Source organism: Leptinotarsa decemlineata, unplaced genomic scaffold, assembly GCF_025532065.1.
Source record: "Leptinotarsa decemlineata unplaced genomic scaffold, Ldec_3_MD MMD2_tig00000010_RagTag_RagTag, whole genome shotgun sequence".
NCBI lineage: Eukaryota > Metazoa > Arthropoda > Insecta > Coleoptera > Chrysomelidae > Leptinotarsa > Leptinotarsa decemlineata.
In genome coordinates, this window is record NW_027412538.1 from 3393827 (window position 1) to 3411344 (window position 17518).

Genomic DNA, 17518 nt, shown 5'->3' on the forward strand with positions numbered 1-17518 from the left:
TTACTGATCTCAGATATTTTCTTAGTTGGGTTGAAGACGGTGTTGATTTTCTCATTCTTCAGAATTTTCCCGATTCGGTTGGTGGCACCTTCTATGTATGGCAGATAGACAGTGCCTAGGGTTGATCTTCACTGGTGTTTTTCTTCTTTTCCTTTGGACGTGAAGCGCGGATTATGTCTTTTCTGTCGTAGCCGTTCACTTGTAATACAGTTGTTAGGTGTTTTATTTCGTCGTCGACGTACCTTTCTTCACATATTCTCAAAGCTCTGTTCACTAGGGTTTTGATGACGGTTCGTTTCTGTTTTGGGTGATCATTGGATGGTTGTGATAAACTGTGTCATAATTTTCTTTTATTTCAAACGGTGCAGAACTCTCTGGGATTCATAGGACAGTTAATGGGGAATGTTCCTCAATTTGGGTTATTACAGCAAATGCAAGTTTGAACAAAATAAAGTTGAGTTTAATTCATGATTTTTTCAAATTCACTTCGAAAAGTATTCAAATTGATGATGTTGGGTTTTAATTTTTAAAGGGATTTGTTTCTAATTCACATATAATTTATACGTACCTAGATATTTTACTTTAAAAAAGGAAAATTATCTTTATAAATCAACAATTAAGGCAAAATATAAATTATAGTTCAATACCACTTGTGGAAGTGGTATTGAACTATAAACACATAAACAACAGTTGTTTTGTTATTTATTTATATGGAGGAAAATAGGTTAGGTGCACAAAATGTCATATGTCACCGAATGTCTCGGAACTCGGAACATAAGTAAGCAGAACAGCACGCCTCTGAAATATGTCATCTTTGTTTGTCTCATACAGGTAACAGATTCATTGTCCTTCATTAGCTATAACCGATGTTGCAAAATGGTGAAATAGAAACGAATCCCTTTAAATGTTGAATGCATTATTTCATTCCTCTTTTTTAAGTATTAAAATAATTTTAAAAGAAAAAGGTTGAAATGATAAGTTTAAAATGAGTTGTTTTAAAGCTCTTTTATGAAATCTACTTGATTTTCGTCAGGAGGAACATTCCTCATTTCAGCATAAATTCATTAGAGATTCTTGTAAACTGTATTAGCATTCCCATATCTAGATATTTTCGGGATAGTTCACTGAAAAGTTACATTTAGGGTTGTGCTCTTCAGAGGACACAATTTTATTTTTTTTTATGTGTAGGGAAGTTAATGTAAGCTGAAGTTCAAGTTTGTGGGTCGCAACCCTTGTTCCCCGGTCTCCATCTTGAAAAAAGGGGTGCAGAGGGTTTTCACGATGTATCTTGTAAACTAACGACCCTACAGAAAATTTGATCCCACACCATTTGTAGCAAACCAAATTATCTACAACTCTATTCCTATTACTTTTTATCGTAAAATAAAAAATAAAAAAATTATAAACAAAAATGACTGAACCTTTTTTTGAACAAAATTTTTGGCGTTATAACTTTGTTATCCCACAATAGAATAACATCGAAACAATCTTATAGAGATTTTTTCATTGAATAATTTCCTCTACAAATTTGTTTAATTTCATTAATTTACGTGGGTTTTACAGCGCTCCGAAGTTCACCGGGTTCTTGAATACTCGTAAGAATCGATGGTGGTTTTACATAAAGTGGTTTGGGATCCGAACTCGATTTTGAACAACATTATTGTTAAGCATGTTGGGTATGTACAAGAACCCCACGGACTAATATTTGATGGCTAATTCGAAAACCCAGATATCGCAGGAACAAAGTCGTGGGAGCTCTTGTGTCAGTCACAAGAAGAAGCATCAATCGATAGAGATGATAAAGTTTAATAAGAGCACCGTACCAACATTTTCTCAAGACACATTTCTTGGTGATGAAAAGAACAATGCAAACTTAAAAGACCTTCTCAAAAGTGCTGTAGGTTTTAGTGTTGTCCAAGCTGAATCAGATGATGCAGATCGTCCGTTCTGAGGTTACTGCATCCCAATCTTCTGATTCTGTGACTATCGTAGCAGAGAACATTGACATTCTTGTCATTAGGAAGGAAGCAGTCTAATGTATTTTTTTTAAACCAACTTCAAAGCAGCGTACATCTGATCAATTATACTGTCCTTCAGGTTTTATATATGGCAACATCATTGCAGAAAATATGCTGTTTCTCCATGCTAACATAGGCAAACCTGGATCCATTAAAATTTAACAGTAACATCCCGAGTTAGCTAGAGGAACAGCATTATTTTTCAGTGAGAAAGTCGGTAGCAAACTTTTTTTCGTCTATTTATATGGTGGAAATAAAGATGATTCTCTGTAGATCATGAGATTCGCCAAGACAGTAACCAAAAATGCATCGCTCCTTTCAACACAAGATGCAGCCTGGTTCAGGATCACCAGGTTCAGTCGTGGCTCAACAAACACTGTGATTCTGAAGATTGAGGCTAGAAAGAGCATTGAAAAATTTGGATACCAATCCAAACTTTCAAACCTCCAGCATTTCCCGAACTTCTGAAATCAATTTTCTGCAGATGCAAGGGAAACTGTGAAAGTATATGTGGTTGTCGATAGGCAAGCGTTAAATGCTCTGCAGTGTGTCATAATTGTTCTAGTGAAACCTGCAGTAATATGATGGAAATACCAAAATTAATCTAAGAAAATTAATTCGGAGGCGAACCACGCACAATGACGACAATTCTAACTTCCTATATTCTGCAAACATTGACCTCCGATACTGAATTGGATTCCGAACCGCAGCATGGACCATCAAAGAAAATGAAAACACAATAGCAGGAAAACAAATTTTTTAATATATAATAATGCGCCTAGGAAATGTCCGTGGATTAGGCCTACTGGGGATACCACTTTAAAAAACGCGCCTCCAGACTCTAGGGTCGATAATAAATGAATGAGAATAAAGGAGTGTGAAGGAAATAATAAATTATATGAATAAAGATATATAACAGAAAACTAAGCGTAATGGTTCGTTTTTATCTTATTCTTACAAGTATTCAAGAACCCGGTCTACTTCGGAACGCTGTAAAACCCAGATAAATCAATGAAATTAAACAAATCTGTAGTGGAAATTATTGAAAAACCCTCTATACGATGGCTCTGATATCATTTCACTGAAATATGATTAAAAAAAAGTTATTACACCCAAAAGATAATGTGTTCAAAAATTCTGTTCTGTATCTGAATCGGTAGAGTGGAGAGGGTGAGTGTAGGCCCACAGCACTTAGGCTACATGTGACCCATTATACATTCTCCCGAGGAGTTGTCCTCCTAGGTCATCGTTCATGCTGTCCTTTCCAGGAAGGTGAACAGGTCACTGGGAGACATCTCCTCTATATCAGCAGGTGTAGGCCAAGACTAGCCAAACACACACTCTCTTATTGACGATAACTCCGGACACGACAGTTTCATCTTCCTGTTCATACATCCTGCATAGAGGTGTGTCCCCTAGCCCCATATTATGGAGGTGTTTTCTTAGTTGACAGTGGCCAGTCAGAAATCCTACTTTCAAGCGTAGATTTTTTTCTGGTCATCGCCAGATATTTCTTCGGTGCCAGCTTCCCAGGGTCACACAAGGTGATCCTGGCAAGATAACATCCTTTGGTTTCGTCCCATCGATTTAGGGATTGAGCATGTGTTTAACGTTTGGCTAGTTTCGCAATTGTCGGAAGTCATTAGGCCGTAGGTGCCACTAGGTACTAAAATTCTTAGTCCAGCCGCTTCTATGGCTGAAGAGTCGGTAATGCGATTACCTTTACTCCTGTCGTGCCCTTTAAACCACCTCAGGATAATGTTATTATCTACCTGCTTCGACAAAATATTTTTCTCGAGAGAATTTATCTGGTTGAAGCTGGGATGATTCTGCAACCGTGTTAGGAATCACACGTTAAAAGGTAAGTCATTGTTAGTCATTAGCTCGCACAAGTTTCTCAACTTCTGAGAGTTGTCGTTCGTATGGGGCGACAGCTGATCAACGGAAAAACACATTTTTTAAACCAAGGCTTTGGCTAAATCTTGGTGGAACTCTAATACTAGCCCTGAGGTAACACGTTGTATGTTCAAGGCTAATAGAGCGTGTCTGCTATCGGTAAAGATTGTTATGTTTTTGCCAGAAATTCCTTTCCTGGTTATTTCTTTCGTGGTGATTGAGATACCAGCCAGTTATGTTTGAACTTAATCCTGAGGCTCAGTGATCTGGAGTACACTCCACATCCTGAGCCTTCTTTGATTTTGGAGCCGTCTGTATATATGCGTATTGCATTTGTAGCATCTGACTCTGTGTAAGGTTTATTTAACACAAACCTGGGTTCAATTGCATCACTTGTTGCCTGCAGTAGAGGTTGCGCAGTGAGCGCTTCTCGCCATAGGCTCAGCCTCAATTGACCCATTTCTACTTCGAGGTTTACACCAGCCGTGCTCAATCGTAACATGGCCATTAACGCAACCTCCTTAACGTACAGGTCAAGAAGGGTCAGACCAGTAATTATTTCCATTGCCGCAGTCGGTGTTGTTCTCATGGCTCCTGTGATGTTTAAATAAGCCAGTCACTCTATTTGATATAATTTTTGGATGGCCGTTGCTTGTAGAACTTTCGGTCCCCATGCAATGGCTCCGTACGTTGACATAGGTTTTACTGCAGTGTAGATCCAGGTGACCACACGGGGTGAAGACCCCATGCGCGTCCCACTGTCCTCCGACATGGCTCATAAGCCACATATGCTCTTTTTGGTCTACTCTGTAGGTGAGAGTTCCATGTTAGCTTCCTGTCGAGGAGTGTAGTTCATTATCTGCATCGTCTGTGGAGATAGTCAGAAAAATTCTCAGTTGTTTTTGTTTATAATTTTTTTATTTTCCATTTCACGATGAAAACTAATTAGAATGAAGTTGTAGATAATTTGATTTCCTACAAATAACGTCAGATAAAATTTTCTGTAGGGTTTCTAGTTTGTATCCCTTTTTTCCAAAATGGCGGCCAGGGAACAAGGGTTGCGTCTCTTGAACTTAAACTAATCCCCCCTACACATCAGAAAAATTAAAATTGCGACCCCCGAAAAACGCACGCTAAGACCTAAAAAATGTAACATTTCACTGGACTGAGAGCCATTTGTTACGTATGACTCACCAGCCAACGATCTATTTTCTAGCTGGAGTTTGAACTGGAAAGTGTCTAAAATTCATGATAATAGAAAGACAATTTTCAAACCTTCAAAAATTATATATAACTTGGATTTTCTAAATGTTCCATCATATTCAAATGATCCTAGAACCCATATTGTAAATATACAGAGAAGAGAGACAGTTGTAAAACTTTACAGTTGTTAACAATTTCCATTTCCAGACAACCGTGTGCAGAGTCCTCCTGACATATTTCTCGAAACGGTAATTTGAAGTAGATGTCGAATTTTATCCGGTATACACCAGATTATGAGCCACCGTGAGTTTATGAAACAAGGACAAAAGTCGAACAAAAACGTTGATTCACCACTTTGAGAAAACATAAAATTAACATAAACAAGGCTCCAGAAATAGAACAGATTTATTCCTATTACGTTGTTTCAAAAGTTTGGCCGTTTTAATATCATGTGTTTTTGTAGCTACAATCTCAAAAAATTATTAATTCTTTTGTGTCTTGGTCCTAATTTGAATTTTTGGCCTCTTCTGAGCTTATTGCTATATGATGTTGAGATTTTCGCCCAATTTTTCTCTACGAATTCATATTGATCCAACGCGCTGCTGAAACAGAGCGAAAAATTGACCAGGCATTTGGCACTAATAGTGTTGATGAACGTATTTACGAAAATATGATAATGTAATATTAAAAATGGATCATGTGCACAGTGAAAGTTATAGATATGTACGATGTTGACGTGATTGTTCAATTCCATAGCACTACCTAAATCACATCACCAGTTCCGTTGCTAAGGAAAAATCTGGGTTGCTATGTACATTTTCTGATTTGTTCAGTTCAAAACCGCCATTTTTTATTCGTTTATCTTAAGAGTAAATTTTTAATCTGTGTTTAGAGCTTCTAACAATTTTTTTTATATTTTCTAAAATAATGGAAAGTAAGGAAGAAATGGTAACTCCTTCCGGTTTATTGGATGCAAAACTTCAATAAAGGAAAATGGCATCCCCGCTGAAAACACGACATTTTTGTTATTTTGTCAATTCTTTCATGAATAAATATTGAAATTCATGAAATAACACAGTGATAGTTTTCAACACCGGAGGAAATTATTTTCGTTCTCAAAAGATATGCTTATTCATTCAGTTATGGCTTATACATTTGAAAAATGCATCTAGGGACGTTATATGTATATTTCGAAAATCGTATAGTTTGATGTGGGAAGATAAGAACTTCATTGTACGCGTGTACGCCATTATTGTGATAACACGAATGCGCTAAATTACTTTTAGATAACAACAAGTAAATTTGAAAATATTTTGAACAAATTTGTGACACAAATAGCTTCATTTTTTGTCAAATGCAATCATATCATCTGTTATTCAAATAAGAAAAACGACCGCGTTTCACTCATTTATTAAATTTTGATTATTTATTATAACTGTTTAGACAAAGTGTGAAACAAATGGTGCGAGTCTCAAGGTCAAAAGCAATGTTGCCGAGTCGTCTAATATCCTCCTCCAGCCGGTTGGACGACACTAACTTGCTCAGTTGGGCCACTTGAGAATCTGCCGCTCAACGAAAAAATAGTGAGCGTTTCAATCAAACACTTATTGTTTAACTAATTATCTATCAATTCATTTTCATTTCAGGTCACATTAATTTGTTTTCTTCACAAATTAGCTTTCTTGCTATTTTTGCTACTCCTATTTGCTCATATTTTGACATTATTTTTATATTTAACTAACTCAACTGAATTTTTTTGGTACCATTATTTTTATCAATTCAATAATTTTAATTTTTAAATTCGATTCCATTTCATTAGTTCCTCTCTAGATTTCTAACCTGTTAACACCTTTTAGACAATGGAAGTCCGAACTTGTAACATTCACTAAGTTAAAATTATCGGGAACCTTTCGGAGAAAATTTTTGGACAATTTCCAATCGAAATCACTGATGTCCGTCTAAAAGTTTACGTGAACCCTCTTAAACATGAAAAGGTCAGATTCAGAGTTATGAATTAGCCTACTTCATCTTCTGAATACGACTTGGTTGATGAAACATGCGTCAAGAAGAGTGTTGCAGTTCTGGTGGTTGGAATCAGTGCTTGTTTTAAAAATATCTAATGTTCAAGTTACTATAAATGAAATATATTAAGTGGCCAAGAGAGTGAATAAACCGCTTGATTGAAATTCAAATGTCCTCATTAGTTTCAGTTTGATATTTTATTGTAGTTGCTGGTTTGACACACCTCATTAAACAATTTTGACCTAATAAATTCCGTGAATGAACTCCAATTGTTCTATTAGCTCCTTTTGTTTATCGTGCCCGTTCAGTAAAGTTTAAAGATATAAATTTGCATATATTTTATAGAACAAAACGATTTTTTTTCAATAAATAAATACAAATATTTTGATTTCAAACACGAACTAGCGAAAGTCAATATTTCCATAACTGATTGGAAAATCTATGATGAAATCCGGATGCGATGTGGATTATGTATTTATGATATAAGTATATAGAATATGTGTATTGTATAACATATGATGTAAAAATATGCATAAACTGTACATATGTACATATATGTACAAAATAAATTACTTTCCTATAAAAAATTTTGATATTTTTATTCTGGTTCCATCAAAACGGATAAGTCATCCAAAATAAGTGCTTCTGATTTTTTAAGAAGTCATGTTTATTTTCTTCAGAATGAGTTTAAATATACATTTCCAGACCAAACGGGGACTTAGAATAGTTTTTTCGTTTTGAAACAAAAGAATTGTCATTTTGACAGACATTTTAATAAAGAATTGTTTTCTGGAGAGCATATCTGAAAACTAGATAAATATGATAATTCATTATCATTAATAGTGGATTTGCGATGAAATTAGCCATTACTTGATGAAAATCTATAACGTATTCAAGTAACACTTTATTAATATTTTCACTGAAAGGTTTACAAAACCGCAGCACGTGTTTCCCTATACAATACCTTTCTCAGGCGTGTTCATTCTGGCACGTTTTTTAGGTAAATAATAATATGATATTCACTTTCCATTTGACACATTCAACATCATCATAACCTTTTCATTCAATTGCTAGAATATAATTATACATGCTCTTGGGATCTTTGTAAATTCTGTTGTAAATTAACTCCTCGAATTATCTAATTTTAATTGTCACAATATACTCGAATTTTATGCTTGAATTATATTAAATAATATATGAATAATTTCAAATATACCGTATCGGATGAGGATTTTGTTTGGAGCACAACAACTCTTGCCCAAATGAAATTCTCAATGTTAACAGCATAATTGATAGAAGGAAAGGATTACAATTATATTCATTAACTAATGATGATGAACTATATAAACATTATTATGCAGTTCCTAATCCCCATTTTTCTTCAATATTTGGAATTTCAGGCTAACTATCTTGAAAATGAAAAATTAAAAAATGTATCACAGCCAATGTATAATAACAGACTAATAATCTAGTTTACCTAGGTAATTGATCAGTTTACCAAATGTTGAGGAAACCGAAGAGTGGTGAATAATTTTCTTTCAACCAATCTTTAGTTGTCTTTCTTCATAGAGTGACAGCCAAAATTATATATTCACCAATGTTAAACAAAGAAAGTAGACCGGCGGTTAGTTGATAATAATGACTCAAATCTTGGAAAAATGAATCAGACACATATTTATCAACCCTTTGTGTAGCAATATCCCAATGGGTGAACAAAAAAGTTGTGGACAGCTGAATGAGTGTACAAGCTGAGTATTTGACATAATAAAATATTTCAAATCTTCTTAATTATTAGATACACTGAAAAATCTCTGAACTGAGGGAGAGTTGTAAATAATTTGTAACCATTCAATGACTGTATTTTTATTAGTGGAACTTAAAAAAGTAGGAGCATACCTCTAAAATTGTGAACAACACATTGCAGATGGATTGTTCGCTACTTTTAAGAAACAGTCCATGGTATAAAATAAAAAAAACTTTTTTTGCTTACCTTAGACATTGTTCTCGCAAACACTGCACAAATTTGAATGAACTTCAGGTTAACTACACCTGTTTATTACTCTTATCATCGACAAAGATAACATTTTATCATCAGTTTTCCCTTCTTACATGTAACTGCCGGATAAAATGTATCTATAATTTTTAGTAAACAAATAATAATTAAAAGATTGCGCATACCACAACACAATTTAGGCAACACTTTCCTTGTAAAATGTCACATTCCAAATATTGAATTGTCAAATAGACGAGTTTCAATGTTTCAAAGTGCAAAACGCAAACAACAACAATATTCGGAATCGACACTTAATGTTACTCAACTATTCACGCTGAATATCGACCTTGGCGACGATCGCGACTAACATGTGAACTAAAATCGTAAGGAAACGCAAGACACAGGAAAGAGACTCAACGTTGTTTTCACAAACATTATCAAATTTCTAACGAACAGATTGATTCTGTCACTATTTATTTTGAAAATAAAAATGGCGACATGAATAAATAGCAAACAGTAAATCTCATCAGGTTTTTATAGTTGAATATTTATTCAGCAATGCGATCCAAACATCCGGATACTTAGATTGAATGAATATTGCAATTTTTCTCGCATTTGCAGCTTGTCGATGGTCGCAAGAATGACAATTATTTCCAATTATTTCTGGCAGAGCATCTGAAACAAAATTATGAATACATTTTTAGATTGTTTGCTGAGTGAGTGTAAAAGTAGAGTGATAAATTATTTGTGACTATTTTTCTGGCCACATCATCAATTAAAGCAAGTATATTTCACAAATCATAAGTTCAAATCCGCCATCGACTAACTTTTTTCCTCTAGATAATTTATTTGGAGGAAGGGGGATTGATTCTGTCATGTTACATGGCCGAAAGGACTATAGGTAACCTATCCAAAACACAATGCTAATATGACTATAGTTGAGGATGCCGCTGATATCAAAAAGAAAAAAAGAAAGATGAAATTGTTCCAATATGAAGATACACGTCTTCGGGTGACAATTGGGGATACTAACAATCGAAACATCGTGAATTATAACTTTATTTGGAATCTTTTGATTGTAATTTTCATTTCTTGTTATTCATTTTTAATTTTCATTTCGTTTTAATATTTAATTCTTTTAATTTTTGGTTGTCACTTGTATTTTATTTCATTGTAATTTCAGTTTTTTGGCTTGATATAATTGTTATTTTTTTAGCTAACCTTTTTATTTTTTAGATTATATCAGATTCTTTCAGGGATTTCAAATCAATTCATATCATACTAGACAATGGAAGTCCGAACTAATGAAACGCACCATGAAACATTGTCAACCACCTTCAAACAACTTGTGATAATTACTTTCCAGTATAAATCATCTATTTTCCAAGCATATCAATTCAGATAAAGTTACAAATAAATAGTTTTGAAAAATCTATTGATCTGCTTACATAGAATGTAACAGCAGGTTTGGTGCTTTGATATTTTTAGAGTGATTTATTTAACGGGTGATAAGTAAAAGCAGTAATTTGTTTTGGGAAGGTTGAAAGATACGGTAGGTAAGTATCATTCATTGGGACCAATTTGATGAACACATTTCTCAAGGTCATATATTTCTTTAAATTAAATTTGAGGCATGCCTGCCTCAGGCATGCATTTAAGTAAGGATAAAAATACAGTATCAACTTTAGGTCCTGATAAAATACTTTCATTTCTGATAAAGGGTTGCTTGAGTGTAGTGTTGAATCCACTACAAATTATTTTCAATCTTATTCTGAAGTCAGCAGTTTTTCCAGAAACTTGGAATTTTTTTTTAAAGTTTGTCCAATTCATAAAGCGCAGGATCGTATCGTTATTAGTAACTATATAGGCCAATTACCAACTTTGCAAAGCTTTTGGTGATGATTATGTACAACCACATTTACCTGTCAACTAGACATATTATTTTCGACCCACAATCAGTAACATGGTTGTTTTTGATCAATTTTTGTAAAGCCGTGGACTGTATTATTCATGCGATTCTCATTCACAAACTGTCTAATATGGGTTTCATTGAAATCTATATTCATTTTTTGAAAGCATATCTTGATGAAAGAAAGCAGTATATCTACTATATTGGTTTTCCTTCAAATATTTATTTTGTCACCAATGGCGGCCGTCGAGGATCTAATCTTGGGCCATTACTTTTATTACTGTTCATAAATGATTTATGCAACACATTATACTACAATAGATTAACATTTGCATATGATTTGAAGTTATACACCTGTGTTACCGATAGAGATGAATGTTACTGGAGTTTTAATCCCAACACTAAAACGTTATTTTCAACACCTCGACACGTGTTTCAATCACCAAGTGATCATCTTTAAGAGGAAGATTGTTTAGAGACAGATTAGTTTAATCCCAACACCAAACCGTTATTTTTAACGTTATTGTTAGAAATAATGGATTGACGTTAGGATTAAAACTCCAGTAACATTCATTACTACACCAAAGGTTCCAAACAGTGCATCACAAGTAGTAGCCGGTCGGTTCGACGTGCATGCTTTGTTCACTCACTCGATTCGACCGCCGTGTTGGTCGGTGGTTCAAGCCTCAGACTGAACGATCAATTTTCACTTGCTATCGTCCAACCCGTGATAGGAATCACACGTTAAAAGGTAAGACCTCGTTAGTCTTTAGCTCGCACAAGTGTCGACTTCTGAGGGTTGTCGTTCGTAGGGCTGCGACAGCTGGCTAACGGAAAAAAAGATTTTGAACAGACAAATGACTGTACTAGATTGCAACAGCAACACTCTGAATGACTGATGCCGCAAAAAGCGTTTCGATTTAAATTTTTAGAAATGCCAAATTGTATCATTTACCAGAAAATTCGATACATTATCAGCTATAATATCCCAAGGACATTGATAACTAACGAAATTATTTTATCACAGTTTTCGAAAGCACGTTATTTGGTAACATCCCGACGCCGAAGGCGGAGGGATGTTACCTAAAATAACGTGCTTGAGGAAGTTGTGATAAAATTATGAGTTATTTATCAATGTTCAAGGGATATTCGGTGAGAAATTTTTTTGAAATTCGAACAAAATTATTTATTGAACACACAGTTATTAAAAGAACAATTCGTATAATGATATTCCGTTGATCTTTCCATAAATATTTTCCAAAGGTATTTTTTACCATTGACAGTATTTTTTGGTGTATTTTCTTCAATAATTTTGTCAATTGCCGCATCATTTTGAACACCAAAGCGAGGAAGTGACATTTTCGAAATAAATTGAATTACTGAAATGTCAAACAACTTTATTGTGTTGGTTGCTTAGCAATGTCATGACATAAGTGATAACTACCCGTGAAGACTATCCATGGGTAGTTATCAGTGTAATGATGGTTTCATTGGTTATTTCGACACACATGACTAGAAATAGACAAATTTGATAGGATAATTTTTTTGGCAAAAAATTTTCGATAAAACTATCTTAGATAGGACTAACACTATCAGGTTTTATTGTCAAAAATTGTATATATTTCAATAATATTCTATACCTACTTCCCTATAGCTTGGCTTAGTGAAGTCATAGTAAGAATATGGGTCCTTGATATAAAATCGCATTTATAATCAGTATACAGGATGTAACTAAATTGAGGAGGTGATTCCTCATCAAAAAAGATAGGATCTTTTATATAAATAAATTTCATTGGAGCATCCCTTGTTAAGATACAGCCCCTTAAAGGGGTTACATGGAATTTGTATAACAATGTTTTTCATAAGCACAATATTGAAATTAACCTGACGTTTTGTACTACCAAAAAGACACTTCGCCAGACATTTATTTGGTTTACCCCATGGTTGTAAGGGGTGGAAAACGCAACCCCTAAAATTTATTTCCAATGTAACTTTTTGTCTTATTATTTACCTTTTAAAAATTTATTTCCGATATATTATATTTTATATTATATTATATTATATTTATTACATCCTTCAAGATCACAAAAAATGATATAGGATACGTCTTATAGAAAATAAAATATATACATACAAACATAAATATCAATATACATACATATAATTATAAATATAAGTGTAAATGCAACGATAAAGATAATACATACACATAAGTATAAATGAACGCAAATAAACGTACATACATATAGGTATAGATATAGATAAAATAGTTGGCAAATAGAACTTAACATAGCATCTATTATTAGTCCTCACATTGACTCAAATATTCTGCAATACTGTAAAAGCAACCGCTAATCAGAAACTTTTTAAGTTTGGCTTTGAAGATAATATCGATTTTTTCACTTCTAATTATGAGAGGTAGAATATTAAAAAAATTTGCACCAGCAAAAGACGAGCAGTTTTCAAAAAACGAGTTTGAATGTTGCCGAAGTCTTATCAAATCACCATGTCTCGTTGGGTACGAATGCATTTCAGAATTTCGGTGATGATCATGTATGTAATTTATGTCATCATAATGCAGTCATCTTCAGTGGCGTGGTCAATGTATTTTTTTGACGTATCAACTGACACGTCAAGAAGAGTACAGTTGAAGATGACAGTTGCAGTCGAAACGATTGGAGATTATAACCAAAGAAGACCACAGCAAAATCTGGAAACCAACCAAAATATTGACGCCAGCCGTGAAAGCCTACATTCCAATAAACACTATTATCATTATTCAATTTTTTCTATTGTATGACGATGTCAAATGAAAATAGCGCTACCCAGCAAACACAATCATGTGAAGTTGACATGAATGTTACATAACTGATAATACGTGTTATGTAACTATGTTACCTAAAACTTACATCTCTGTTATGGCGAAATGCCCGCCACAAATACAACCTGATTTTTACGTAACATTAATGTCATTATTTTACATATATTTTATATATAATTTTTTAATTATTTTTATAGATTGAATATTTCTTATATTTATATGTAATAAGGAACTACAAATAAATATTATTATGATTTAATTTCAATGAGTAAACATAAACAAATATAACACTCACAGAAAAACTTGGAATCATTAACTGGAAAAAGGATCCTTCAAAAACCAAAACTTCCAGACCAAACTCTGCCTCCACAGTTTTTTTTTTGTAAAAAATACTCATCATGAAAAACACAAATCTCAACGTATCACGTGATAAAAATGTTTCAAAAACTCTAACCTCTCCCACAGAACTTTACACAGACCAACATATAACTCGAAAACGGGTATAACTATTTTGCAGGTCTGCAGGTCAGCAAATTGTTCTCAGTAGACAGTGCTCTCGTAATCTTGTAGAAGGACAGAAATTTTTGCAGGTCGGGTCTGCCAGACATGAATCTCGACCAGGTTAATCATTTTCGACAAAAAAAACTTCGAACCCCCACCCAAAAATTTCACAATTCTCAAAAAATTGGTAATACATTTTGCAGGTCGACGGAAATTCTTGCAGGTCGGATATGCCAAACATGAATCTCGACCAGGTTAATTATTTTTGAAAGAAAAATTTTCCAAGCCCCACCCAAAAATTTCATAATTCTCAAAAAATTGGAAATACATTTTGCAGGTCGGCAGAAATTCTTGCAGGTCGGCGGAAATTCTTGCAGGTCGGGTATGCCAAACATGAATCTCGACCAGGTTAATCATTTCGACAAAAAAAAATTCAACCCCCACCCTTGAGTATGGAAAAATCCCACATTTCTCATTAAATTGTATATAAACCTTGCAGGTCGGCAGAAAATCCTGCAGGTCGGGTATGCCAAACATGAATCTCGAGCGGGTTAATCATTTTAAACAGAAAAACTTTCCAACCCCCACCCAAAAATTTCACAATTCTCAAATAATTGGAAATAAATTTTGCAGGTCGGCGGAAATTCTAGCAGGTCGGGTATGCCAAACATGAATCTCGACCAGGTTGATCATTTTCGAAAAAAAAATTTCAACCCCCACCCTTTGAGTATGGAAAAATTCCCCATTTCTCATTAAATTTAAAATAAACCTTGCAGGTCGGAAGAAACTATTGCAGGTAGGGTATGCCAAACATGAATCTCGACCAGGTTGATCATTTTCGACAAAAAAAATTTCAACCCCCACCCTTTGAGTATGGAAAAATTCCCCATTTCTCATTAAATTTAAAATAAACCTTGCAGGTCGGCAGAAATTCTTGCAGGTTTGGTATGCCAAACATGAATCTCGACCAGGTTAATCATTTTCGACAGAAAAATTTTCCAACCCCGACCTGCAAGAATTTCTGCCGATCTGTAAGGTTTATTTTCAACTTAATGAGAAATGTAGAATTTTTCCATACTCAAAGGGTGGCGGTTGAAATTTTTTCTGTCGAGAATGATTAACCTGGTCGAGATTTATGTTTGGCATACCTGACCTGCAAGAATTTCTGCCGACCTGCAAGGTTTATTTACAATTTAATGAGAAATGGGGAATTTTTCCATACTCAAAGGGTGGGGGTTGAAATTTTTTCTGTCTAAAATGAATAACCCGCTCGAGATTCATTTTTGGCATACCCGACCTGCAGGATTTTCTGCCGACCTGCAAGGTTTATTTTCAAGGTAATGAGAAATGTGGAATTTTTCCATACTAAAAGGGTGGGGGTTAAAATTTTTTCTGACGAAAATGATTGACCTGATCGAGATTCATGTCTGGCATACCCGACCTGCAAGAATTTCTGCCGACCTGCAAGGTTTATTTACAATTTAATGAGAAATGTGGAATTTTTCTTTACTCAAAGGGTGGGGGTTGAAATTTTTCCTGTCGAAAATGATTAATCTGGTCGAGATTCATGTTTGGTATACCCGACCTGCAAGAATTTCTGCCGACCTGCAAGGTTTATTTTCAAGGTAATGAGAAATGTGGAATTTTTCCATACTAAAAGGGTGGGGGTTGAAATTTTTTCTGACGAAAATGATTGACCTGGTCGAGATTCATGTCTGGCATACCCGACCTGCAAGAATTTCTGCCGACCTGCAAGGTTTATTTACAATTCAATGAGAAATGTGGAATTTTTCTTTACTCAAAGGGTCGGGGTTGAAATTTTTTCTGTCGAGAATGATTAACCTGGTCGAGATTCATGTTTGGTATACCCGACCTGCAAGAATTTCTGCCGACCTGCAAGGTTTATTTTAAAGGTAATGAGAAATGTGGAATTTTTCCATACTAAAAGGGTGGGGGTTAAAATTTTTTCTGTCGAGAATGATTAACCTGGTCGAGATTCATGTTTGGTATACCCGACCTGCAAGAATTTCTGCCGACCTGCAAGGTTTATTTTCAATGTAATGAGAAATGTGGAATTTTTCCATACTCAAAGGGTGGGGGTTGGAATTTTTTCTGTCGAAAATGATTAACCTGGTCGAGATTCATGTCTGGCAGATCCGACCTGCAAAAATTTCAGGCCTCCTACAAGATTACGAGAGCACTGTCTACTGAGAACAATTTGCTGACCTGCAGACCTGCAAAATAGTTATACCCCTCAGAAAACTCAGAGAGATTCTCATCTGTGTCAAAAAGTCATGGCATCTGGTTGTTACCTACAACCTGAAAACAGAGCGAACATATTATTGAAGTAACAACTTTACGTAGAAGTTATGTGAACCCTAATATACCATATTGACCTAAGTTTTTACGTGCTACGACATATTCACATAAATTATTTATGCCCAAGCACAAGTTTTACTTTTGTGGGTCTTCTTTTATTTATTAACCATTGTAAACTTGATTTGAAATATTTAGTAAATCAATATTATTATTGTTATTATTATTATTATTATGTAAATATGGGGTAAAAGCATCTTAGAAATAAAATTAAGTAGTTACATAAATGTATTTCACAAGAGTACACATGTTCCGTTAATTTTATGTCATATTTACGTAAATGTAACAAGTGTATTTGCTGAGTATTACCAAAATACTTTCCTTACTTTCTTCAATGGTAACTATAATCGATTTCGCGACAGTACGTTATTTTGATCCGTTATTCAGATCGAAAGTTTTGTGAAATTCAATAAAGTTTCACTGCATAATTTGAAGTGTTTTTGCACTGACCTTTGATCTGGGATCCCAAAGCATCGCAAGGCGCTCTGTCCAGGGCACACAGCAGCTGTTTCTGCATGTAGTCGTTTCCGGGTAGTCTTTGGCTTTTCGTTATCGTGGCCATTAACAGAACAAACAAGACCAACGAGGTCCATTTCTTTATCAACTTCTGGGAATGCATTTGTTGTATACTTTATCATTAGAGCACAAACTGCGACTGAGACTGTCGCACACTTGACTTCTATTAAAATTCGTAAATCTTTCACTGATGGCTTTTACCCCGAGAATAAAAATAGTTGAGTAGGGCAGAAGCGCATACGAGGGGAAAAAGATGTTCCAAA

General features: G+C 34.6%; 2 protein-coding genes across 2 annotated transcripts in view; both read right to left on the reverse strand.

Annotated features, from left to right (window-relative positions):
• LOC111502328 (endoplasmic reticulum metallopeptidase 1) overlaps positions 1-9401 on the reverse strand; it is a 36997-nt gene extending 27596 nt beyond the window's left edge. The window contains exon 1 of the mRNA XM_074171274.1: positions 9130-9401. Coding sequence (XP_074027375.1) covers positions 9130-9138 — 9 coding nt within the window. The 5' untranslated portion in view covers positions 9139-9401. The remainder of the gene's footprint in view (positions 1-9129) is intronic.
• Positions 9402-9589: 188 nt separating this feature from the next.
• Csp8 (chemosensory protein 8) lies at positions 9590-17422 on the reverse strand. Its single transcript, XM_023156393.2, has 2 exons — positions 17190-17422; positions 9590-9807 (listed from the first exon to the last, which is right to left on the reverse strand). The coding sequence occupies exons 1-2, from the start codon at positions 17356-17358 to the stop codon at positions 9659-9661; spliced, it is 318 nt and encodes a 105-aa protein (XP_023012161.1). The 5' UTR covers positions 17359-17422; the 3' UTR covers positions 9590-9658.
• Positions 17423-17518: the final 96 nt, after the last annotated feature.

Excerpts from the sequence above, each read along its gene's own strand:
- Csp8 (XM_023156393.2), bottom strand. The coding sequence starts at position 17,358 with ATGCATTCCCAGAAGTTGATAAAGAAATGGACCTCGTTGGTCTTGTTT. Across the intron at positions 9,808-17,189 it reads TTTGGGATCCCAGATCAAAG|ATGCTCTGCCAGAAATAATT; the intron begins GTCAGTGCAAAA and ends ATTTTGTTTCAG.